Below are 24,400 nucleotides of genomic sequence, written 5' to 3'. Positions count from 1 at the left end.
ATCATTTTGTTTTTATATTGTTTTAATTATTTGTTGTAATTATTTGTTTACTCTAATTGTTTGTTTAGAAGATACTTCAGAAAAAACGAGATGGCGCCTGTAGTCTGTAAAGTGTAGGCCCACGACACCTCAGAGCGAACTTGTGATAAAGTGTTGACCTTCCCGGCGAGCAGGCTGCTCGACCTCACTGACTGGCCAGAGTGCTGCGCGGGCCCTGCGGCGCGTGTTGTTGCAGCCGCCGCGCCCGCAGACCAGTTAATGAGCGGCTCGTACCGCGGCGGCGCTGTGCCCTGGGGCCGCTGAGCTGCTCCGCGCGCCGACCCCTAATTACCTGTGTGCGTGTGTGCGCCGGGCCGGGCCCGGTGTCTGACGGAGCGGCGGCGCGCTGTCTTGTCCAGCAGGCGTCCACGACGAGCTGCGCGCCCTGGTGCGCGACATGAGAGACGACCTGGACACGGTGACGGGCCGGCTGCGGCGGCTGGAGGCCGGCGCCGGCGCCGAGCGGGAGCAAAAGGTCAGCCGGGCCTCCCTACCCGCCTCCCCCCGTCCTCACCTAACCTACCTACCCACCTCCCGGTCCCGGCGCGCAGCGGGAGCACAGGGTCAGTCAGGCCTCCCTACCCGCCTCCCTCCCTCCCTCCCTCCCTCCATCCCACCCAGTACACCTCCCTACCCGCCTCCCTCCCTCCCTCCGTCCTACCCAGTACACCTACCTACCCACCTACCTCCCGGCCCCTGCGCCGAGTGGGAGCAAAAGGTCAGCTGGGCCTCCCTACCCGCCTTCCTCCCTCCCTCCGTCCTCACCTAACGTACCTACCCACCTCCCTCCCGGTCCCGGCGCGCAGCGGGAGCACAGGGTCAGTCAGGCCTCCCTACCCGCCTCCCTCCCTCCCTCCCTCCCTCCATCCCACCCAGTACACCTCCCTACCCGCCTACCTCCTGGCCCCGGCGCGCAGCGGGAGCACAGGGTCAGTCAGGCCCAGTTACTTCCGTCCTTCCCTCCGTCCTTACTCCCTAGTCCTACCTAGTGCCTACCTCCCTCCGTCCCCGCCTGCATCCCTTCCTCCCTCTCGTCATCTCTCGCTCGCTCTCGCTCTCTCTCGCTCTCGCTCTCGCTCTCGCGCTCTCTCTCTCGCTCTCTCTCCATCGCTCTCGCTCTCGCTCTCTCTCCATCGCTCTCGCTCTCGCTCTCTCTCCATCGCTCTCGCTCTCTCTCTCTCTCTCTCTCTCTCTCTCTCTCTCTCTCTCTCTCTCGCTCTCGCTCTCGCTCTCGCTCTCGCTCTCGCGCTCTCTCTCTCTCTCTCTCTCTCTCTCTCTCTCTCTCTCTCTCTCCTCTCTCTCTCTCTCTCTCTCTCTCTCTCTCTCTCTCTCTCTCTCTCTCGCTCTCGCTCTCCCTCTCTCTCTCTCTCTCTCTCTCTCTCTCTCTCTCTCTCTCTCTCTCTCTCTCTCTCTCTCTCTCTCTCTCTCTCTCTCCCCTTTTACCTAACTGACACCTAGCACCTAGCTGACTCATTTCGAGTCCGTTGTGGTCCGTTTTATACTGTTGTGGCAGCCTTCATGTACCGCTCCTCTGCTGCCGTGTTTGACCGCAATGTCCAGCCGTTTCTAAATATATGTGCCGCCCCTGTGCTGCGGTGTGTGACCCAGCGTCTTGCCGCAGTCCTGTGTCACCCAGTGTGTCACCCAGTGTCCGGCCGCTGTCCAGTCACCCAGTGACCGGACGCTGTCCTGTGTCACCCAGTGTCCCTGTGTCACCCAGTGTCCCTGTGTCACCCAGCGTCCGGCCGCTGTCCTGTGTCTCCCAATGTTTGGCCGCTGTCCTGTGTCAGCCAGTGTCCCTGTGTCACCCAGTGTCCCTGTGTCACCCGGTGTCCCTGTGTCACCCAGCGTCTGGCCGCTGTCCTGTGTCACCCAGTGTCTGGCCGCTGTCCTGTGTCACCCAGTGTCTGGCCGCTGTCCTGTGTCACCCAGTGTCCCTGTGTCACCCAGCGTCTGACCGCTGTCCTGTGTCACCCAGTGTCCAGCCGCTGTCCTGTGTCACCCAGTGTCTGGCCGCTGTCCTGTGTCACCCAGTGTCTGGCCGCTGCCCTGTGTCAGCCAGTGTCTGGCCGCTGTCTGTGTCAGCAGTGACCGGACGCCGATCTGACCGTCCCTGACCCGTGTCCTGGCAGCGTGGCCCGGCCGTGGTGGCAGTGTGTGCACTGTGCCCGCTGTCCTGTGTTTGCCCGCTCTGTGTCTGGCCGCTGTTCTGTGCCTGCCCGCTGTCCTGTGCCTTTAGCCGCTGTCCTGACAGTGGGTCCTCCGTTCCGGCAGAGCGTCCCGTCCCGGCCGTGGTGGCAGGTGCCCGAGCTGTCAGTGGCCTCAGTGCTGGTGCTGCTGGCCTGGCCGCTGGTGCTGCAGCTGGTGCTGCGCCTCGTCACCAGCCGCCGGCGCCGGTAGTGACGCACTGGTGACACGCCAAACACCAGGGGAGTCAGTGGAGCGGCGACAGCTGATACCAGGTGAAAGCCACGCGCTGTGACCGGCACCTGGCCAGACACCCGCGGCTCCTGGCCAGACACCCGCGGCTGCTGGCCAGACCGGCCTGTACGGAGATAGGGGGCGTCACCAGCCGATGTGGCCATGGCAGCTGACAACTGCTACCGTTACCGTGATTTTGTACAACACTCTACACCTGCACCCTCGGTGATTAGAGTGAACCGATGCGATAAATAATATGGGAAAGGGCGGCGCCCGCTTCCAGTGGGGTTGGGTTCTGACTGGGCTGTCGTGGTGGGGTGACGGTGCTAATTATTGTGGGGATTGAATAACATTGCTCCCAATGATGTGCGCGAGCACAATGCCCAGTAATGAACGTAGGTACCCATTCCAAATTGGCTGTCCAGTGATCGCATATGTATCTGATGGGGTGGTGGGTGGGGAGTTATCCAGTGGGTGCCTGGGTCTACTGGCGGAGTATTTGTGAGTGAGTGAGTGAGGAGCGAGTGAGTGAACCAGCGCTGGCCGCTGGCGGTGCCGAGCGGCCGCCCCGGCTGGCTGGCTGGTGGGCCCTGCACCATACTACCGGACGTTTTACGTGGCCGGCGGACACGGCCGGTGGCTGGCGGCCGCCGGAGGACGGGCGCCCCGCCGTCCAGTGCTTTACACCGGGAGCTGCCGAGTAGTCGCCGGCTGGCTACCTATATATGCTTACACTACCTTTTTGTTATTGGGATGTGCTGTCTAGGTGTAGTTTCGTTCTGTTTGTCGGGTCCGTTGTTATACTTTATATCGGTGATCTGTCGAGCTTACGAGCTGTAAGCTAGCGTCAATACCTGACCGGTGTGAACGGAGGGGTGTACGTACCTCCGAGTCACCGAGGGCCGGTACCTGACCTGTGTGAACGGAGGGGTGTCCCCCGGGTCACCGGGCAGTCGGGTGCCGGTACCTGACCTGTGTGAACGGAGGGGTGTCCCCCGGGTCACTGGGGCCGGTACCTGACCTGTGTGAACGGAGGGGTGTCCCCCGGGTCACTGGGGCCGGTACCTGACCTGTGTGAACGGAGGGGTGTCCCCCGGGTCACTGGGAGCCGGTACCTGACCTCTGTGAACGGAGGGGTGTCCCCCGGGTCACCGGGCAGTGGGTGCCGGCACCTGACCTGTGTGAACCGTCCCCCGGGTCACTGGGGGCCGGTACCTGACCTGTGTGAACGGAGGGGTGTCCCCCGGGTCACTGGGGCCGGTACCTGACCTGTGTGAACGGAGGGGTGTCCCCCGGGTCACTGGGAGCCGGTACCTGACCTCTGTGAACGGAGGGGTGTCCCCCGGGTCACTGGGGCCGGTACCTGACCTGTGTGAACGGAGGGGTGTCCCCCGGGTCACTGGGGCCGGTACCTGACCTGTGTGAACGGAGGGGTGTCCCCCGGGTCACTGGGGCCGGTACCTGACCTGTGTGAACGGAGGGGTGTCCCCCGGGTCACTGGGCAGTGGGTGCCGGTACCTGACCTCTGTGAACGGAGGGGTGTCCCCCGGGTCACTGGGGCCGGTACCTGACCTCTGTGAACGGAGGGGTGTCCCCCGGGTCACTGGGGCCGGTACCTGACCTGTGTGAACGGAGGGGTGTCCCCCGGGTCACTGGGTGCCGGTACCTGACCGGTGTGAACCGTCCCCCGGGTCACTGGGGCCGGTACCCGACCGGTAGGGAGTCGGGAGCGGTGCTTCTGTTTGAACCAGAGATGGAGATTGTTATCGTCGCGGCCAATCGCGGACACCACAGTAGTTTATAACTCATAGCCCCTGGTTTCCTGCGAGGGCAGGGGTATCTCGGTGTCCCGGAGGCGTGTGGCCCGCTCGGCAGCCAGTTGTGTGCATGTGCGCGCGGCAGACCCGCCTGCCGGGGGATGTCTGCTCCGGCGCCGCCGACACCGGCCCGGGTAGGGCGCTGTCGCCGCCGGCTGCCACAGACAAGCCAACTTACGAGTGTACAGGCCGGTGCACTGACAGGCCAATGTACCAGTGTACACTGTACAGGTCGGTACACTGTTGTTATCGATACCAATAGTTTATTTTATTGTCTGCGATTGTGTGCCGACGTTTCGTGATGAATCACGGCGGCGCGTGACTAAATATATGATGATCACATCGATACTAGATGCGATGTTTAGTTGTTAAGTATTTTTCACAGTCTTCAGAATTCACATCCCTAACCCTCGCCTGTTTGCGGCGTTTTCCAGCGTCTAAGACTAATGTGTAGGGGTTCCGTTGGACCCTCCTGCCGTTCTGCCCCTGACTGAGCTAGAACTTCGCGGAAAAGACGAACGTGTTGCCCGTGACGGGAGGAAGCCGATGATACCCAATTTTAAGGTTCCTGACCTTCCAGGTCAGGTCAATGACCCAAAGGCCGGGAAAATGGGGAATTGTCAGAACTCCGTAATGTCGGGCTGTTTTAGTTTTTTTTTTCGAGGCGCTGGTCACGAATCTACTCGGATCTAAGCCGTAATCGCCACGCCATATGTGGAAGGCTTTTGATGTCAATACATACATACATGCATACATATATACATACATACAATTACATGTTAGTTTTGATCCACGATGATGTTTTCATGCATTAAGGCCAGGTCGGGTCAGGTCAGGTCACCTAGTAGGGGTTCTGCCGGATATTCATAGTAAGTGTCGACCACCACTGGTAGCTTTGTAACTTGGTACGAAGGCACCAAAGCTGGGGCATTCCACGTCAAATCGAACAAAAATCGGCTGTTTTGCACCTTACCATCAGCGATTTCATTATAAATTTGTGAGCGAGTTCCTGTGTCGCCCCGAACATTACATTGATGTTTTTTGCACATTCTGACCACAGGTCTTCTAAATATAGGGCATCGAATTTTTACAAAATGTTGCATCTTTATATTTTTGAACGACCATAACTTTGGTTTTACTTGTTTGATTTGAATGAAATAAACCTTACTGTTTAGGTAATTTCTTAAGCATTTGTTTAGAATTGCACCTACTTAAATATATGACCTTGAAATTTGCTTAACTCTGTTCTTAAGCACAAAAATTGAAATAGCAAAAAACACGTCACCTTCGATTTGGCTAATTTTCATATATTTTATTGCCTACCATATTCTTAACAACCTGTGAAAAAATTAGAGTGGGCCATTCATAAGTTTGGAAAAAAATGGCACATATGCAAACGTATGTTAGCACGCGCAGTGGAGGGGGAAGAGTGAATTTCGCCCCACCCCTCCTGTTTTTCGCCAATATCTCATGTTATTAATGCGAAATTAATTAAAGTTATCTGTCCACAATTGAATTGCACATCTCATCGTGCAAGCAAGAAGAAAATCGGTTCACAACTGGTCTAGTAATAGCGGTGTAAAGTGAACATCCTGTCGCCGCGGCGACGCGGCAACTCGGCAGCCGGCGCCGACCGCTAGCCGCCGCCTGATTTGTAGACTGTGCCGGGACGGAACGGAGCGGTTCCGTCTTTACATCGCGCTCCTTACCGCTGATTACGTTCGATTCGCGTCAAACTTTGTGAGAAGACTAAGAAATCTACAGGCAATTTTATGGTGTAAGAATTTTGAAAATCGGTTGGTAAACAACTGAAATATGAACGTGTAAACACAAAATTGTGATTGCTGCGTTTCCCGCGTCGGCCGATCCCGCCTCAGCCGGCGACATGTTACTCTTAGCAGGTCTCTAACTGCCATATTTATTATTGGATTAACTAGAAATTCGCCATTCATACTCGAAAATGTATATTCTTTCGTATAGTGAAGATAAAAAGACGTGAAGATATCGTTGCGTGATAATGTTTTCGTTGAATTTTTGGCTTCATGATGCATTTCCACACGGCTCAAAATTCACCGCAAAATACCGTTTGCCTGAGACACTTTTACTATGGAACTTGAATGCTTGACTACGATGACTATGTATTTCCATTCTCGCAGAGTTTGGGATATCACTAATCAGCAATCATTCATTTCAGAAAGTGTACACAAGCAAGCATGTCTTGACTCTGTCTTTCAAGGTCACGCGCGGTTGGGTGATGTTGATGCATGAAAACGGCGTTTGCCGCGAGAGTTATGAATGGCCCACTCCAATTTTTTTCACAGATGGTTAGGAACATTGTGACGGACATAATATGTAAAAATTACCCGAATCGAAGGTGACGTGTTTTTGCTATTTAAATTTTTCTGTTTTAATTCAAGGTCAAATGCATTTCAAGGTCACTTCAATTTAATTTTATAATTAAAAATCAAAGCCTTATCAATTGCCTACAAGACCCTGTTAATATCATTTTGATACCAGAAAAGGAACCAGAGTTATAGACATTTAAAAAATTGAGGTGTGGCATTTTTGGCTAAATTTGATGACCTATATCTCAGCGATACTGTATCAAATTTCGAAAATATTATACGTAACTCAGTTTTGAATCATGCCCAGTCTGCCTACAAATTTTCAGAAAAATCGAAGGGGATGACGGATTTCGGTGTTTAATTTGACGTGGAACGCCCCAGCTACTTCGTAAACGTTAAAATGGTTGCTACACATTGTACACATTGTACATTTGAAATCAGCCCCAAAAACTACCTTAGAAACATGTAAAACTCGAAAAAGTGAGCCAAGTTAATTAAAGGCCAATGACCTGACCTTCACGTGACATTGATACCCACCGTAGTGCATGGGAACAACATCGTTTCACATGCTTGAACGTTTAAAACCACAAAAAGACTGCAAACGCGCGGATAATGTGAGCCGACATACCCCGAATCGCGACTCCGGCCAAACATGGTCTCGAGAAATGGGGCACAGTTCAAAGGTCATTTAGGTCAGGGTCATGCAATTTTAAGGGTATGTGTAAAATTTATTAAGTCGAGAGAACTAAATATGTTGTTATGATCGGCCGCTTTTTACGCGAGCTTCGCGAAAAACCGAGGAAGGTCCGTTAACCCCCCCCCCCCTATAAGTACGAGGGTTAAATTGGAGAAATATCAGCTTAAAGCTAAGTGTTAAATAGCCAAGAATAAAGGACAAATCAATCGTTTACTGGAGAATTCAAGCCATTGCATCTGCACGAACCTAGAATATCCTATTTTCTGAGTTTTAAAGTTAATGTAAAATTAGTACCTACCGCCCACTTCTCCTCAGGCTCCCTGAGCTCATTATGGTGCTTTATCCTTTGAGGAGTGGTGCGATGTGTTATCACGCATGCCAAATTGTGACACATCTACTTTTTCAAACAAAGACTGAGGTCGCTGACGTCGCTGACTTCACGCAAGGGTGATGCAGGGCCACAAAGTATCGTGTGAGTGAGTGTTCCTGAATTAAAGCAAAGTGTTTCAGTTGATTGAAGTCAAATGCTAAGTCTCACTACTTCAGGTATTAATGCCATTTCTGGGGCAAGCTGGTTAGGTGGGCTGAATTATAGCATGCCACCTTGCGATGGGTGTATATTACTCTGGTATTTTGCTTCATCTGACCTTCTTTGCGGTTTTGACCTTTGGTCACGTAAATATAACGGATTTCATACCGCATAATTACGTCAAAGATGTACCACCACCTCCAGACGGAGAGGATGGTAAACATCACGTTCGCCTCTCCATCCGATTCATCAATCTACTAGATGTGAACGAACTGACGAGCTTCATTCAACTGTCGTGTTTCTTCCGTGTCTACTGGGTCGACTCTCGTCTGCGCTCGCAATTAGCGTCGAAGCGAGCTCCTATAACGATTTCGGAGCTAGTCGCCAGGCGTCTTTGGCGACCGGACATTATTATTGAAAACACTTTGATGACTGTGAAAAATGGCATCATCAAGCCCACCGTATACAATGGCAGATTCTGGGGGCAGACCATGCTGGTATCCAACTACCTGTCCCTTCGAATCGGATGCTCTTTCCAGTATGAAGGATATCCTTTTGACGTGCAAATATGCAGCGTTGTTTTCACAAACATGGGAATGACTATAAGCGACATTCACTTGGACTGGGCTCATCCACCCTACTCCATGGAAAGGAATACTTTTCTCACGTTTCAAGACCGCTTCAAGATTCGTTTATGTGAGGACAAAACAGAACATGTCCGTCGAAGCAAGCTTGGTGAACATCCACAGAAAACACTCCTTGTCGTCATGGAGCGCAACTACATGACATACGTGGTACAGCTGTTCCTGCCAACCATCCTTTTCGTCTTGGTTGCCTGGTTCAGTATCCTGGTGCCGCCGACAATGCTGCGCACTAGGCTGCTGCTCAACACCACCAATCTGTTGACGTTGTTCTCCCTGTTTGTGGCCATATCACACGCCGAGGACACCTACATCCCCAAGGTCAGCTACCTGACGGCCCTCAGCCTGTGGATGTACGTCTGCGTCATGTTCCTTCTAAGTTCTATGCTGGTTGTCATCTTTGACATGCGTCTGATCGCGATACTGACGCAACCGCGACATAGACGCCGTGCTCGGAAGATAGTGATGGGCGTCTATAACCGGCGAGTCGCGCCACTCGGCTCCAACCAGACTGTCGAGTCTGCCCAGAAGGAGAGCACTGACCGTATCGCCGCCGCCGCCGCCGCCGTGGACAGCTCAGCCACCGCCAGACTGCGCCGGCAGGCCTCCGGGTTTCTGGCCGACGCCGGCGACGCCGACGGGGAGCTGATCATGAAGACGGTCAGCAAGCCGCTGACCGCGACGGCGTCCGACGCTTCCAGCGACGAAGACGAGATCGCGCACCGGCGTCACGTCTGGCTCACGCTAACCGCCTTCTACGAGCAAATATACCTCATGGCATTCCCGGTGCTGTTTTGCCTATTCCTGGTTATCTTCTTCTGGGTGTACGTTCGGCGGCGGCGCCTGCACCTGGAGCAGCTGCTGGGGACGCTTCGCGCCTCGAACGCGTCGGCCGGCTGCTGGTGCACCGATCAGGATGACTGGGTCGGCTGTATGGCCCCCCACCAGTACCGAGAGTACGAGTAATGGGGAGTGATGTCTAGGTCGCGGAGTGCCAACAAATAAGCCGTCAAATAAGCCGTTTCATGAATGTTTTGCGTAATTTGCCGTGTATGTGTGTGGGACGCGACCATTTTGTGAAGTGTTTTGAAAATATATGTGAACTGTGTGTCTGTACGCAAATGTCACACCGATCATTATCTTTTCTCAAGTACGTGGTAGATACATGCCTACATACCTACCTATCACAGGTAGCTTGCATCCCTTCAGTGTCTTATTTTCGACTTCACTATAGGTGGGGTGGGTGCTGGTAAGGCAAATTCGACCCACAGGCAGGGGCGGCGGATTCGGGGGGGCAGAGGGGGCAGCTGCCCCCCTGGCAAACTCGTGGGGGGCAAAAGTATCTTTTTGCCCCCCCCCCATAATTTGTGACATAAAACTTTGACAAGAAGCCATATATTAATTTTGTTCGATCATCTGAAGGTGTTATCAGATGCCCATATACTAGTCCAAACATACGTTGCCTTTCTTAAATGACAAGCGTAATTTGCGTTCAATAGAAGTTTCCCTCTCCTCAAACTCGTTTTAGAGGCAATATAAGCATAAGCGTCAACGTGACGCAGCGGCAGCCCAGGCCTTAAATGGCCGCTTTTAGGGGCGACGGATACGGGGCGGCAGAGGAAGCGTCGTCGACTCGTCACCTACGAAACTTTTGGAGCAGTGGCAAACGTATATTTTGCCCCTCCATAATTTGTGCCCTAAACATGGGGAAAATTTCCATAACTAATATTGTACCTATTCGCCCATACAGTTGGTCTAACCGTCACTTTGGAATACATTAAATGCCAACGATTTCCGCTTTAAAGCAGTTTTTTGTCCTTCCAGCTTCGATTTTGAGACATTCTAAGTGTGCAAGAAACGCAACTCCGACCTTCAGTGGTCGTTTACCGCTATTTGGTAAATTCCAAATCTCAGGCGAGCGGAGACGGAAGGGCTTGCCATTCGCTTGCGGGTAGTTAGGACTGATGAAATTTGTAAAAAAAAGTTGAAAGTTTTTTTTAGGGGGGGGGGCACCGACCATTAGTGGGCCTCCCTCTCATTCCAAAACAGACGAATGGATCTCGTGATCGCTTTTCCTGAAGCCATCTGTAGACTAAACGTTGCGCGATCATGCGACAAAAAGAAGCCCTTCTCAATAGGCTTCAACCCTCCCTGGGTCATATCAAAGTTGTTAAGTCAATGGACGAGGTCATGCGGCATAATAGCCCCACAATAGATCCAGCCATTTCATTTCATTTCGTTTATTTCATTTATTCACCATATCAGCCACGGGGCATGCCCATTTTTTTCTATAAATTTAGTCCGAACCTTTTGATAGGAAGGATTCACAAGGACAGAGCCAACGCTAAGCGAAGCTTGTTGCGGTGACCCTGCCCTCTACCCTCCGATCGCGCAATTCCAGTTCTATGGCAGAATTTAGAGTCCAAAGTTTAACGTGCGCACATAGCCGCGCACGGCCGGTCCCCTCACTGACTTCGCCTGGCTACGGGCTACGGCCTTCCACCAACCGCAGCCATACCTGTCAGGAGGCCCATAAATGTCAAGCGCCCGTCGCGCTTCGAACCCGGACTGTTATAACCGGGAACGCGTGCTCTCACCACGCGGAGTCCAACGCTCTACCAACTGAGCTACGGGACCGGCTAAAGTCATTTACCTACGGCCAAAGTCACAGCACAATAAAAATAAGCCACAGCACAATAAAAATAGTGGCTGCAGTGGCTGTACTCAGGTCGTTTGACATGTGAAACTGAAACTAAAGTCACGCCACCTGAGGCGCCCTGACTAGGTTGAATCTGGGTCGGATATGCGTCGTCTTTGCAGATATCACTGGCGGCTGATTCTCGAGTAAACAGACGTGGTGTCAAATTTTGATGTGAAAATAATAGTCGACCTTACCGCAGTCTGCGTACCCTAATGCCTGAAACAGACTCTTTCCGCAGTCAGGAAATCGCATGCGCGAGCCTATTCAAATGCATGGAAGCACGCTCGCATCAATCGCACGCACCTCCCGGATGCGATTGATGCGGGAATAATTATACATAATGTATTTGAATAGGCTCTCGCATGCGATTTCCTGAACGCGGAAAGAGTCTGTTTCAGCCATAAGGCCCTAATGAAATAACGCCCACTCACAGTTTCTGGCTCCTCGTCCCAGTCCTCCGTTCCTTCGCCCTAGCCCGACAAGTGTTTGGGCTTATTTAAGCCTCGCTGTAGGCTTGCTGTATAAACCGAGACAGCCCGTCTCGGTGAGCTTAGTTTACGAATCACTTTCTTGGGGTGGGTTTAGCTGGCGGATTGCTGTCCCAATAGGTTTAGTTGCGACCGTTTGCCTCTGAATGTATGGTAAGCGGTCTTCTCATGCTATGAGCTATAGCTTCAGTTGATATCTGTCTCATGATATCAAGGGAACGTTGAACGGAAATCGAATGTAACATGAACAGAGAAAATGGTACCGAGTTACCTCATTGAGAAATAGCACTCAAGCGCTCACCTTTTTCCTTAAAGGTAGTGTGCCAGCTTTCTTGGACCGTATGGAGTTAATGGCCCAGATAAGGAGAACCGGATTTTTAGAACTTATCCATACCTTCAAAACTCATGGAAACGTCTTAAATTCTTCAAATTTTGAGTACCCCAGTGCGAAATTCGCCCCGACGGGTTGTCGGTCGTACCCCAACCACATTTCACACCACTATGAACAATAAATGCACACACTGAAATCGCTATTACCGATATGCTCATCCAATCAAGTTTCGATAAACCCGTCCATCATCATCTCCTGCGGTTTCGAACACGCCTGTTAGGTGGCTTCTGATGCTCGTCGAGGTCGGAATTTCCAAATACGCGTGGTGCGTCGGGCCGCGCGCTCTGACTTCGGCCAAGAAAAATGCGTCAGCTGATCATTGTCATTTCTGCCACTTGCGTGTGGTGAAATGGGGTCATAACTTATAAGACGGCTTTTTCATATCAATTATTTTACATAAAATCATATTTCAAACCAAAAATAATGTTCGACAGCCAAATAAAAGAAACAATACCAATACAGTTTCAGGCTACAGTTTAAGGCTCGACATTGTGTTGTCTACGATTAGACAGCTGATAACTCATTCCCGTACGTCGTATGGTCGTAACACTATAATGACCTTTGCTTATTGTCACAAGTGCGCCGCATTCGCGATTGTTGCCCGACGCCTGTTTGCAGGTGAGCCCACTACAGCTGTTATACATATCTAAAAACCGAAAAACTTTTAGGCGAAAAAGGCACTATTCCAGGCCCATTTTTGATTTTTTTTTTTGCGATATTAGGTAAAAACAGAAGCTTCTTATCCTAGGAAAAATAAAATGGGAAATCTTTCAAAGGTGGCACACTACCTTTAAGTTTAGTTCCGTTCTTCAACATCTGATACATGCCATCGGCCTATGGCACAAAATTTCCCGTTGGAACTTATTCTAATACAGCGATACAAAAATCGTTACAGCGTCCATTTGCGGATCCAGTGAGGGGAAATTGATAGTTATTACTTTCCCGCAACGCCCTGATTCGACAAAAATATGTTTTCTTATAATAAAACTTTTATATTTTTTGGCTTTCAAATTTGCTCAGCAGTAGGTACGTAGGGAATAAGAATCCGAGGAGTTTTTGGATTTTGGGGACTTTTTTTGGGGGGGGGTATATACCAGCAGCCTCGAAACCACCTTTCTGATCCACCATGATATCATCTCGGTCTGGGATCTTGCCCCCCCCCCCACGCCAAAATCGAATCCGCCGCCACTGCCCACAGGAAGGAACAGACCTGCAAGGGGCTTTGAGCACCCCATCCTGCTGAACCCTACCCCGGCCAGGGTGTTAACCCTATTCCTGGCGGGCTCCGCCGGGACAAGAAACTGGCGGGGGGGGGGCCGATTCGGCCCCCCCCTGAGATCTCGAGAACGAAGCAAGATAGCGACAAGCGGTAAACGGCATCGGATACGCACGGCCAAGATCTACAATTTTTACAAAGGTCATTTTCAGGTCAGGTCAAAGATGACGTCACAGGGGTCGAAAAAGTCAAAATGGCGGCGCTAGATATGGAGAGAGTTTTTCTCGAATAACTTTCGAATTAGTCAAGATAGGAACAAACTAAGGGCATCATCGTGATCCTCTCGTCAATCCGCATCGAATGATATATATGTTGACCTCGAAAGGTCAAGGTCAAAGGTTGACCTCAGGTCACGTGACCTCGAGGTCATCATGTATATCATTCGATGCGTCTTGACGAGCTGAACACAATGAGACCATCCACGCGTCTGTATCTTGTTCCTGTACGGAGTTATTGGCCAAAAACCTTTGGTGACCTTTGATGACGTCACATGACCTCACAGCTGCCCAACAGCAAAACAGACCTCAAGGTAGTGAAGGTTGATCGTATATGAAGTCATGTATAGTATATGGGGCCATTCCGACCCGTTTTAGTGGTAAAAACAGGGAGTTGATTTTTCCCCCATTGACTTATAATGGGGAGGTCGCGAAATTGACCTGACCTTAGGTCACCGATATCAAAATTCCGAGATATACAAATTGCACATACTGGTACCCTAACTAAACCCTGAAGAGAAGAAATTGATCGGTCAAAAACTCTAGCTCTGGCGTGATTGCAAACTTTTCTGAGGTAGGGTCACCAAACCGCCTCTGGTGACCTGACCTGAGGTCAGATCAACTCAAAATTTTCAGACATGTTGCGTAGAAGCCTTTTAGGAAAAGTCAGAAAATTTGAGCTTCCTAGCTCAACGCGTTTGGGAGAAATAACCAAAAAACCTCAGGGGGGGGCTCCTGAAGCCCCCCCCCCCCGCCAGGAATAGGGTTAATGCAGCCCCTCCCTCCTAAAGCTTTCTTAGAAGCGTAAAAAACGGCGGTGCTTAGCAACCCAATATGGTATATGTACACTATGGGGCATCCTTCAGGCATGCTCCCGGAAAATTTTAGGTGCCATTGATTTCAGTTCAGGTCACCCAGGACACAAAACCGGTATCTAGAGCGGAATTTGAATAGGATTCAGAGGCACCGAAAGAACAGTTTTCCGCAGAAAGGGTAGACTTGGTGTCATGGAACCACCATAAAATTTCGGACATCCATTTGACACATGTCCTGAGAATTTTGAGTCCCAGTATCCTCAGGCTAGGTCACCAGCTCACGAAAACTGGCACATCGTCGAAATGACACTGAAATAACATTTGTGTTTCTATGAACCGAGAACCGAGAGCCGCTCCACTGCACCAGAGCGACCCCGCATGGGCCGAGCGGCTGAATAGGCACTTCGTGGGAGCGGGCGCAGAGGTCGCTGCTGCGTTGTCAGCCGTGCCGCAGGGGGCAGCACTATCACCTCGGCCTCCCCGTGTAGTCAGCAGCGCGTTCAAAGTGCAGTGTGTGACGTTGCCTGAACTGTCGGTGGCGCTCAGAGGAATGAGTAGTTCACGAGCCTGTGGGGAGGATGGAGTGACTGTTCAAATGCTAAGGGCAACCTTTCCCGTAATCGGTCCACACCTGTTACATGTCATAAACAGCTCGCTGCGGACCGGGGAGGTACCGGATAGGTGGAAGGAAGCTTGCGTAGTGCCAGTGTGCAAAAAGGGTGATAGACGTGACCCACGAAACTTTAGACCGATTTCTATTAACAGTGTGCCAGGCAAACTTTGCGAGAAGTGCGTGTGTAACCAACTGTCACCATACCTCGACCAGAATCACGTACTGTGCGAGAACCAGCATGGTTTTCGGATAGGACACTCGACGGAAACTGCATTGATCGACTCTATTAGTACTATTTTAGCTAACACAGAGGCCGGCCATGTAACTACTTTGCTAGCAGCTGATACATCTCGCGCCTTCGATAGTGTAGAACATGAGCGACTTTTAGTTAAATTGGGATGGTATGGTGTCAGTAGTCACTGGTTCGACGATTGGCTGCGCAACAGAACTCAGAAAATTCAGGGTGGCGGTGGTGGAGTGTTGCCGGTGACACATGGCGTAATTCAAGGGTCCCTTTTGGGCCCGAGGCTATTTTTGATTTTTACTAACGACCTGGGCACTCATTTGACTCACGGAAAACAAGTTACGTATGCTGATGACGTGCAATTTTTAGACTGTGATTCGGCCGAAAACCTGGCTTCTCTCAAACTGCGCGTTGAAAATACCCTCAAGGTGGCGCTGCAGTGGTTTACCCAAAACAGACTCAAAATTAATCCAAGCAAAACCGAACTTTTGATCATTAAGCCACCCAAGAAAAAGTGTGAATCTGACATGAAAATCACATTTGGAGACTGTGAAGTTGAGCCCTCTTCATCTGCTAAAATTCTCGGAGTTAATATCGATTCTGCATTAACTTGGGAGAAACATGTGTCGCAGGTAGCGCGCCGCTGCTACTATGTTCTCGTCGGTCTGTCCAAGTTGAGACACAAGATTTCGCTTGAAACGAAGAAGCTGCTGGTTGAGGCGTTAGTTTTCCCGCACATTATTTACTGCTGTACTGTGTGGGGAGGCTGTACTGCCTCCCAAAAGCACCGCATTCAGAAAGCGATCAACTTCGCTGTACGTGTCGTCACTGGACTGGGCCGACGGGAGCATGTGACCCCAGCTCTGCGAGCTCTGGGATGGGCGCGCTTCGAGGGCATGTTGGCGAAGCGAGATGTGGCGCTCATCGATAGGCTGATCTCATCTGACGTGCCGCCGGCTCTAGCTCACATTGTGCAGCGCCGCTCGGACGTAACAGACCGGCGCACTCGGAGCGCATGTGGAGGCCAGCTCGAAGTCCCTCGTATCTCCACTGAGCGCGCCAGGCGCAGCTTCCCCCATAGAAGTGTGTGCATATGGAATCGAGAGATGGCCTCCAAGTGCATCGTCGGACATAGCTGAACCTGACTGTCAATACTTTTAACAATCTTAACCGTATTCACGTTTTTAACATTTATATTTTCATTGTGTTGTTCTTACCGATAGTGTATCTTACTGCGTTTGTATTATGTATGACGAGAGGCCTGAAAAGCCATTTACTGGAGACCTCAATAAACTGATGATGATGATGAAGTCCATATTTTTTTCGATTTGATTCAAATTTGCAAGATGTGCTAAGCTCAACGAGCTCAACTGAATATGTATCCCGTTTTTAGTTCGGTTGATCTGAGGTCATCTGTAGAGGTCTTGGCGACTTATTACGGAGCGAGCGAAGCGAGCGTAGTCTTTCCTTAGATTAACGGAAATTTCTGAGTATGAGCGGCCGGCCGGCCGGCCGGCCGTGGTCACGCTTTTGCGAGGCTTATATCTCAGCAACCACTTGACCGATTTACACGCGGTAATTTTTGTAGGGTAGCTTCATTCCTTCTACCAAGTATTGGACTATTCCCGATGCATGTGGGTGACCCCTTATGCACGTGCCACGTGCAAAACGAAGAGGTGTCAGTTTTCTAATTGTTGCAATATCTCGGTAACTACTTGGCCGATTGCGCTGAAAGTTGGCATGTAGGTAGGCACCCACTAGGCACTGCATATACATGTGCCAGAGTTGGGGTGCTGCTGCACGTGCGCACGTGCAGGGGTCGTTTCCAGATCTCGGGAACGGCTGGACCGATTGCGCTCAAATTTGGTACACGGTTAGGGACCGGTTAGTAGGGTGCCGTGCACAAGTCAGTTGGGACCCATTTTGCACGTGCGCACGTGCAGGGTGCCGCTTCCAGATCTCGAGAACGGCTGGGCCGATTGTGCCCAAATTTGGCACATCGCTAGAGACCAGTTAGTAGGGTGCCGTGCACAAGTCAGTTGGAGGTACCCCCTCACAATTTCGCACGTGCAAGGCCCACCCTCTCGCTCGCTCCGTTAGTCGCCCCAAAAGGCGTTATACTGGTAATTAAGTGAGGTCAAATGATGTCCAACTGCATTTTTGCTAACTTGGCGCATAATGAAGCACAATAAAGAGGTTCAAAAATGGTGTCATTTTGTTCCTTATGTTCAGCCGAGTCGGATGATTACGGAGCGAGCGAAGCGAGCGTAGTCTTTCCTTAGATTAACGGAAATTTCTGAGTATGAGCGGCCGGCCGGCCGGCCGTGCGGACGCTTTTGCGAGGCTTATATCTCAGCAACCACTTGACCGATTTACACGCGGTAATTTTTGTAGGATAGCTTCATTCCTTCTACCAAGTACTGCACTATTCCCGATGCATGTGGGTGACCCCTTTTGCACGTGCCACGTGCAAAACGAAGAGGTGTCAGTTTTGTAATTGTTGCAATATCTCGGTAACTACTTGGCCGATTGCGCTGAAAGTTGGCATGTAGGTAGGCACCCACTACGCACTGCATATCCATGTGCCAGAGTTGGGGTGCTGCTGCACGTGCGCACGTGCAGGGGTCGTTTCCAGATCTCGGGAACGGCTGGACCGATGGCGCTCAAATTTGGTACACGGTCAGGGACCAGTTAGTAGGGTGCCGTGCACAAGTCAGTTGGGACCCATTTTGCACGTGCGCACGTGCAGGGTGCCGCTCCCAGATCTCGAGAACGGCTGGGCCGATTGTGCTCAAATTTGGCACATCGCTAGAAACCGGTCAGTAGGGTGCCGTGCATAAGTCAGTTGGAGGTACCCCCTCGAAATTCCGCACGTGCAAGACTCACCCCCTCGCTCGCTCCGTTAGTCGCCCCAAAAGGCGCTATACTGGTATGTTATATTGGGTGGAGACTTCCATTGGCGTCCAACTGGCGTCTAACTGGGCAGACGTCCAAGTTGGCGTCTAACTTGGCGTCTAACTGTTGGAGGCAGACTTCCAAGCTAGACCTGTCTAAAGTTAGCTGTCGCCAGATAGACGCAGCCGCCGTCCGTCCAGCTAGACGCGTCTAAGACTTAGACGCGTCTAGCTAGACTCGAAATGGAAGTATCCATCCAATATGATGCATTTTGATTAACCTCTGAACTTCTGAACTTGATTTAAAAGAATACCTCACTTTCCTGACATTAGTTTTGTGAAGACCTGACCAAAAATGTCATTCGATTGTTACTGATAATCTGAAATCATTCCAGGTGCTGTCATTGTTCTACTATTTCTCCATCAAACGTTTCTGTGGAAGAACTGCTGGTGACCTTTTATGACCTAACATGAGCTTTCGAGTGACCGCTAGCCATCAGAATGTCGTTAAAGGGTAGTCTCAGTCCTCAGGCCAACCAGTGACTTCTGAGGTCAGGTTGGAGGCCACAAGGCCGGCATTTATAGCTCAGTTAAGTTTTTTTCTGGGGGGAGGGGTAAACCTAACTTTGCGGCCACAAATGGTCGTCTACGATTTTGGAGCCATTGCGTTCGCGAAGCTCGGCCGAAATGGTTAAAACGAGATGAACGGATATAGAAAAGTGTCTATAATACCTTTCCCGGCGTCGTTTGAGACATTTTACTAATGACAAAGTCTTCGAAGAAGTGTCACGGGTTTGTACCTTTTCGGCTAGAAAATGCAGTATCTGCATTCTGCATGTTGTATCATTTCTTGCTGCCTTACATCAGGAACTCTGGTAGCAAGAACACAGAAGAGAAAAAGCACATGCACTGCTAGGTGTGTCTTAAATTTAAGAAATTTAAGTTTGAAATTTGGGTTTTAAGCTTCAGAGGCTTGTTGGGACCTATCAATAGAAATTTGATGATGATGCAGGTAAAACGTATACCTAATCGCAAGCGAAGATCTTTAAAGCATGTAAGAAGTGTTGCGTCTTTTGCTTTTATCTTCTGTGTCGATATCAACTTTAAATGACGATAACACAGAAGCTGATAAATCACGATGATTTTCATCATATTTATTTTTTGCTTAACGGATTTTTCAGCCGTCAACTGTGATGATTTCATACCAGCAAATTATTCCAAAGACTTACCACCGGAGCCTGTGGAGGAAGACGGACGGCACCATGTAAATATATCTGTTCAGTTTATTAACTTCATGGATGTTAATGAATTAGACGGGTTTATACAATTTTCTTGCTTCTTCCGAGTAGTTTGGATTGACTCGCGGCTGGGCCTTCAAAATACATCAAGAAATTTTCCACTACGAATTCCAGAAGATGTTGCTGATATGCTATGGCGACCGGATGTTGTCACTGAAAACGTGCGACAAGTTGTCAGAAACGGCATCATCAAGCCCACGATTTACACAGGCAGATTTTGGGGACAGAAGATGTTCGCTTCAAAGTACTTGTCCCTGCGAATCGGCTGCTCATTCCAGTACCAAGGCTATCCTCTCGACGTTCAAGTGTGTCGTCTCCATTTTACTGATATCGGCATGACCATAGACGACATTTACTTAGGGTGGAACATACCCTCGTACAACCTGGAACCAAACACATTTCTCACGTTCCAGGACCGCTTCAAGATGAGACTTTGCGAGGATAAGAGGAACCCTGTGCGCCGCACCAAGCTCGGAAAACATCCTCAAAAGACGCTGTTTATCATCTTAGAGCGCAACAACATGACGTACGTTGTGCAGCTGTTTCTACCGAGCATTTTGTTCATACTAGTTGCGTGGCTGAGCATTCTTGTGCCGCCCACTATGTTGCGCACGCGTCTTTTGCTCAACAGCACAAACTTGCTGACGGTGCTATCCATGTTCGTGGCCGTCTCCCACGCAGAATCTACCTACATCCCCAAGGTCAGCTACCTGACGGCTCTCAGTCTCTGGATGTTCGTCTGCGTGGCGTTCGTCTTCAGCTCGATGCTGGTCGTCATCTTCGACATCCGTCTGATCGCGATGTTGACGCAGCCGGCGGAGAAGCAGCGCGTCCGGAAGCTGGTGCTGGGCGTGTACCAGCGCCGGCGCAGCACGCGCCAGGGCTTCCAGTCGGTGGCCGACCTGGTGGAGGAGGAGGAGGCCGAAAACGCCTCGGCCGCCGCCGCCATCGAGCGGCTGCGCAAGATGCACAAGACGTCCATCAAAGACGAGGAGGGCGACATCTTCATGGACGCCTCCAGCCAGTCGGTGGCCGCGCCGGACGTCGCCGAGAAGAAGGAGGTGGAGGGTCGACTGCGCCACCGGCGCCACCTCTGGCTGGAGCTGACCGCCTTCTACGAGCGCATGTACCTGCTGGCGTTCCCGTCTCTGTTCACCGTGTTCATGGTGGCGTTCTTCTGGTACTACCGGCGCCGGAAGCAGCTGAGTCTGGCGCACCTGCTGGACGTGGTGCGCGCCTCGGACGCCGAGCCGCGCGCCCCGGACGCCGAGCCCGGCTGCTGGTGCACCGACCACGACGACTGGCCCGGCTGCATGCCGCAAGACCAGTAGCCGAGACGGCGCCGACCGGCCGAGGCGGCGCCGGCCGGCGGACGGGTCGCAGCCGACCGGCCGACCAAAGTCGGCCTTCAGAGCGGAGCCTTGCGGTGATTTGGGCATGCGCTCATAAGTCATAAGAAATGTTTGAAACTTGTGCCTGTTTAACGCAGCGTTGCGCTGTTGTATGATAGAAATTCATTCTTGTACATATGTACATACATGCATACAGGGCTCATGCTGTCATGGATCCCGAATGCCTTTTACCGACCTATTTTGAACCGTGTTTTGCCCAGCAAGTCAGAAGGAATGGCACAATCTGTTCACCCTACTTTCACCGAATTTGTCATCAACATTCTCGCTATTTTAACTTTTAGTTTATCCTTTTCACAGCTTTGATTATATTCCCATAGCCATGGTTGAGGCTTATTAGGGACGCGGAGTTGGGAGCCCGGGTCGGAATCGGTCGGAGCCGACAAAATTTTACCGACTGTTTGTCGGAGTCGACATTGCATGGCTTTAAGCCGTGCTCTACACCTGTGTAGGTACTGGAAAATATGCGAAAAAGCCATGAACTCCGCAGCCCTGGGCCCAATCTTACCAAATGCCGTGAATGCGCATTCACGGCATTTGGTAACATTCAGAACTATTCAACATTCACTTATTCATTCGTTCAGGCAACATTCATAATCATTCACGCTATCAAAATCATTGGACAAGATTAGCTGGATCATAGACCCCTTTAAAGGGGTCTATGGCTGGATGTAAATAAAAAGGATGTCTTTGATATCAGTGCCGTAAACTCTGGTCAGTGCTGCCAAATCCTATTTACGGCATTGGTAAGATTGGGCCCAGACTGACTGGTTCCGAATCCGATTTTGCTTAATTTCGTAAACATCATTGCCGTACATGCCATCCATCCATCCCATGCATTTTGCACCCAGTTTGATCCCTTGCACCCATGCACCCAAGGCCGTATATACATAAGAGGTATAATGGTTAGCCGTTTGTTTACATCGGTGACGTTGAAAGATGACGTCAGCGGGTGTCTACCAATATTCGCCAGTATTTATCTTCGAGTATTCTATCGTCTAAGGCAGTTTGATTAACCTTTAGGCTCCCTTAGAGCCTAAAAAAAATTACTGCACAGCAAAGTCTTAAAAATCGACAAAACCTTGACACCCCGTGACGTCATCTGTCTCCTGGGCCCTCCCTATGTGGCAGCATAGAACCGTAACCCCTGCATGCACCCATGCACTCCAATTGTTACAAAGCCTATAGGAATCTGACTATTAACCTGCTGGGGTCTGCCGAGCAACGCGCCTTGTTGGGGGGGGGGGCAATTTGACCCCCTTCCTCCCAAGATCGCGAGAACCACGCACTATAGCGACAAGCAGCAAACGGTGTTGGATAACCCCAACAGGGAACTACCTTGTGACCCAATTTGATTGACCTAGGTCAAACCGATGACGTCACAGCTCAGGTCAAATGTCGAATTTTCACCGTTTGCAGGCATTTAAAGAAATGCGTTGTAAAATCGAGTAGGGTGAATAGGTCAAAAACACCCCCCTTAAGCGCGAAACCTTCTGACACTCAACCCAACACAGATTACTCAAACCTTTGGGCACCATCATGTAGGTAGCTCATTCTTTTTACTACGCTTTGAGACCAAGAAAAGACACCTGCGTGTGGTATTTAACCCCCCAAAAAGGTTTTCGCATACCCTTACAAAAAGACGTTTTGCCCCAATAATACGGTAATACGCCCACACCCATGTGCAAAGCGCCCCCACCCCATCTATCAACAGAACACGATGAACATGGCAGAACTTGACGTCATTCTGACGTCATTTGTGGTCAACCTATCATAGCCTTTGGAATGAAATTTTGTTGCAATGTGTAAAATGGATGCCCGGAGGAGTCCTGAAAGTTTGGTGACGATATCTGCAGTCGTTTAGGATATATCAGCAAAAAAGGACAGGGAGAGGCCTTTTCGGCCCCGACCTACAGGGCGCTACCCAGCACTCTCACCACCGTGCAAAACGCCCCCTTACAGAAAACTGGGGGCGTCTTGCCCCATGCATCGAGTAGGCGTCTTTCCCCATCCACCCCATTTCCGGTCAACAAAATATTGACAAAAAACGCGCCACTAACGCCGCAGCATAATAAATTCAACAGAATGACAATAAAACGCAGTTTTGAGTGATGTGCACAATAGCAAGTTTTGTGATATAAAGAGGGCATCAAAATATTAGGAATCTTCTGTAAAAAACAACAAAAACAACACCCAAAACCAACATCAGCACCTACCCACGCTGCTCCTCAAGACGCAGAACCGGAAATAGAGACCTATCGTTAACAAGCAGCTGACTGTTCTGAAAGACAGGAAAAAACACCTATGCGTCGATAAGAAATACGATTTTTTAGGGGAGGCGTTTAACCCAGGGGTGCGTTTTCCCCACAGTTACCCTAAAATGCATTTCAATGAAAATCATCGATGGGGAATTATTCATCAAACACACATTTTGCTATTTGAGGTCACAGATAGGCCAGGTCAGGTCACTGAGGGTCACAACATGAAAATATATGAATTGTGATGCATGTTTTATGGTCCATTTTATATGCCAATGCGATTATGTGGGTCAGGCAGCCTTTAGGGCCAGGTAAGATTATGTTCTGGTGAAGGTTAGGTCAAATTTGGTCAAATTTCAAAGTTGATATTTTTGCATAAGATGAGAATCAGTTCGATGCAGGTCGTCACGGGGAGTTCAATGGTGGTCTTTGTTTTGCGCTACGTGGTCTAGAATTGCTAAAAAATGAGTTAAAAAATTGACGTTATCAATTTTGAACAGTTTTTTTTTTTGCTATAACTTGGTCAAAAACGGAGGTATCGATCTAAAATTTGGTATGTAGATAGAAGAGCGCCGGAAGTATCACATATATTAAGTTTTTCCGAAATATGAAAAACTTATGGGATTTTTTACTAATATATCCAAAAATTACTTTTTATTTTTGGGGGTCAAAATCCAAAAGTTTTGAACATCCGAGAAGGCAGTTTTGTAGCGCCGTCTTTTCTCTACATGAACATTTAAAGAACTTTGAAATTGCTTGGTAACTATAGCTTTTGTGAGCAATTCAAGATTTCATGTTTTTTTTTTTTGCTCATTTTTGCTCGAACATGACCTCAGTTTGACCTCAATAACTCCTGACATAAGGTGACCTAAAACTTGACATTTTGTGTAAAGGTGTCAAATTGATGCCCAGGAAGGTATCGAAAATTTGGTGGCGTTGCCCGCCGCCATTTTTTTTTTTTGCTACTCAGGAAAAACCACAGGGGGGGGGGTAAAGTAGTTTTCGAAGATAACTCAGAAACGGCTGCGAATTTCGACTTGAAACTTTCAGTACTCTCCGGACATAAATTTTACACAACTCCTGAAAAAAGTAGGTCTCAGGTCATCTCAGGTCACGAGCTATAGAGGTCAAACTGAGGTCATGTTCGGCGATTTTTCGTCGAAAAAGTTGTTCACGGAGAAAAATCGCAGAAAATCAGGGTTTTAACTTAGTGACTCATATATTGGACCGTAGGTATAAAAAGCATGGCAAACCAAATGGCCATCTCGAAAATTCCAAAATATAAAAATCTCTAGATCTAGGGATTTTC

General features: G+C 50.0%; 3 protein-coding genes across 5 annotated transcripts in view; all 3 read left to right on the top strand.

Moving 5' to 3' along the window:
* LOC122384174 (acyl-CoA-binding domain-containing protein 5-like) overlaps positions 1–4,630 on the top strand; it is a 35,564-nt gene extending 30,934 nt beyond the window's left edge. For 2 of the 3 annotated variants that reach the window (XM_043371478.1, XM_043371299.1), the window contains exons 8-9: positions 399–514; positions 2,314–4,630. In XM_043371478.1, coding sequence (XP_043227413.1) covers positions 399–514; positions 2,314–2,439 — 242 coding nt within the window. In that variant the 3' untranslated portion in view covers positions 2,440–4,630. The remainder of the gene's footprint in view (positions 1–398; positions 515–2,313) is intronic. The other variant, XM_043371390.1, reaches the window with a different exon arrangement.
* Positions 4,631–7,735: 3,105 nt separating this feature from the next.
* On the top strand, positions 7,736–9,628 carry LOC122384109 (glutamate-gated chloride channel-like). The gene has a single exon (XM_043371172.1). It carries the CDS (start codon positions 7,929–7,931, stop codon positions 9,453–9,455), a length of 1,527 nt encoding a protein of 508 aa, XP_043227107.1. The 5' UTR covers positions 7,736–7,928; the 3' UTR covers positions 9,456–9,628.
* Positions 9,629–19,002: 9,374 nt separating this feature from the next.
* LOC122384048 (glutamate-gated chloride channel subunit beta-like) lies at positions 19,003–21,010 on the top strand. Its single transcript, XM_043371054.1, has one exon. It carries the CDS (start codon positions 19,265–19,267, stop codon positions 20,753–20,755), a length of 1,491 nt encoding a protein of 496 aa, XP_043226989.1. The 5' UTR covers positions 19,003–19,264; the 3' UTR covers positions 20,756–21,010.
* The last annotated feature ends 3,390 nt before the right edge of the window (positions 21,011–24,400 follow it).

This window comes from Amphibalanus amphitrite, unplaced genomic scaffold (genome assembly GCF_019059575.1).
Source record: "Amphibalanus amphitrite isolate SeventyFive unplaced genomic scaffold, NRLGWU_Aamphi_draft 000001F_arrow, whole genome shotgun sequence".
NCBI classification, from domain to species: Eukaryota; Metazoa; Arthropoda; class Thecostraca; order Balanomorpha; family Balanidae; genus Amphibalanus; species Amphibalanus amphitrite.
Note: the sequence above shows the minus strand (reverse complement) of the source record. Positions and strands in the feature narration are given on the sequence as shown.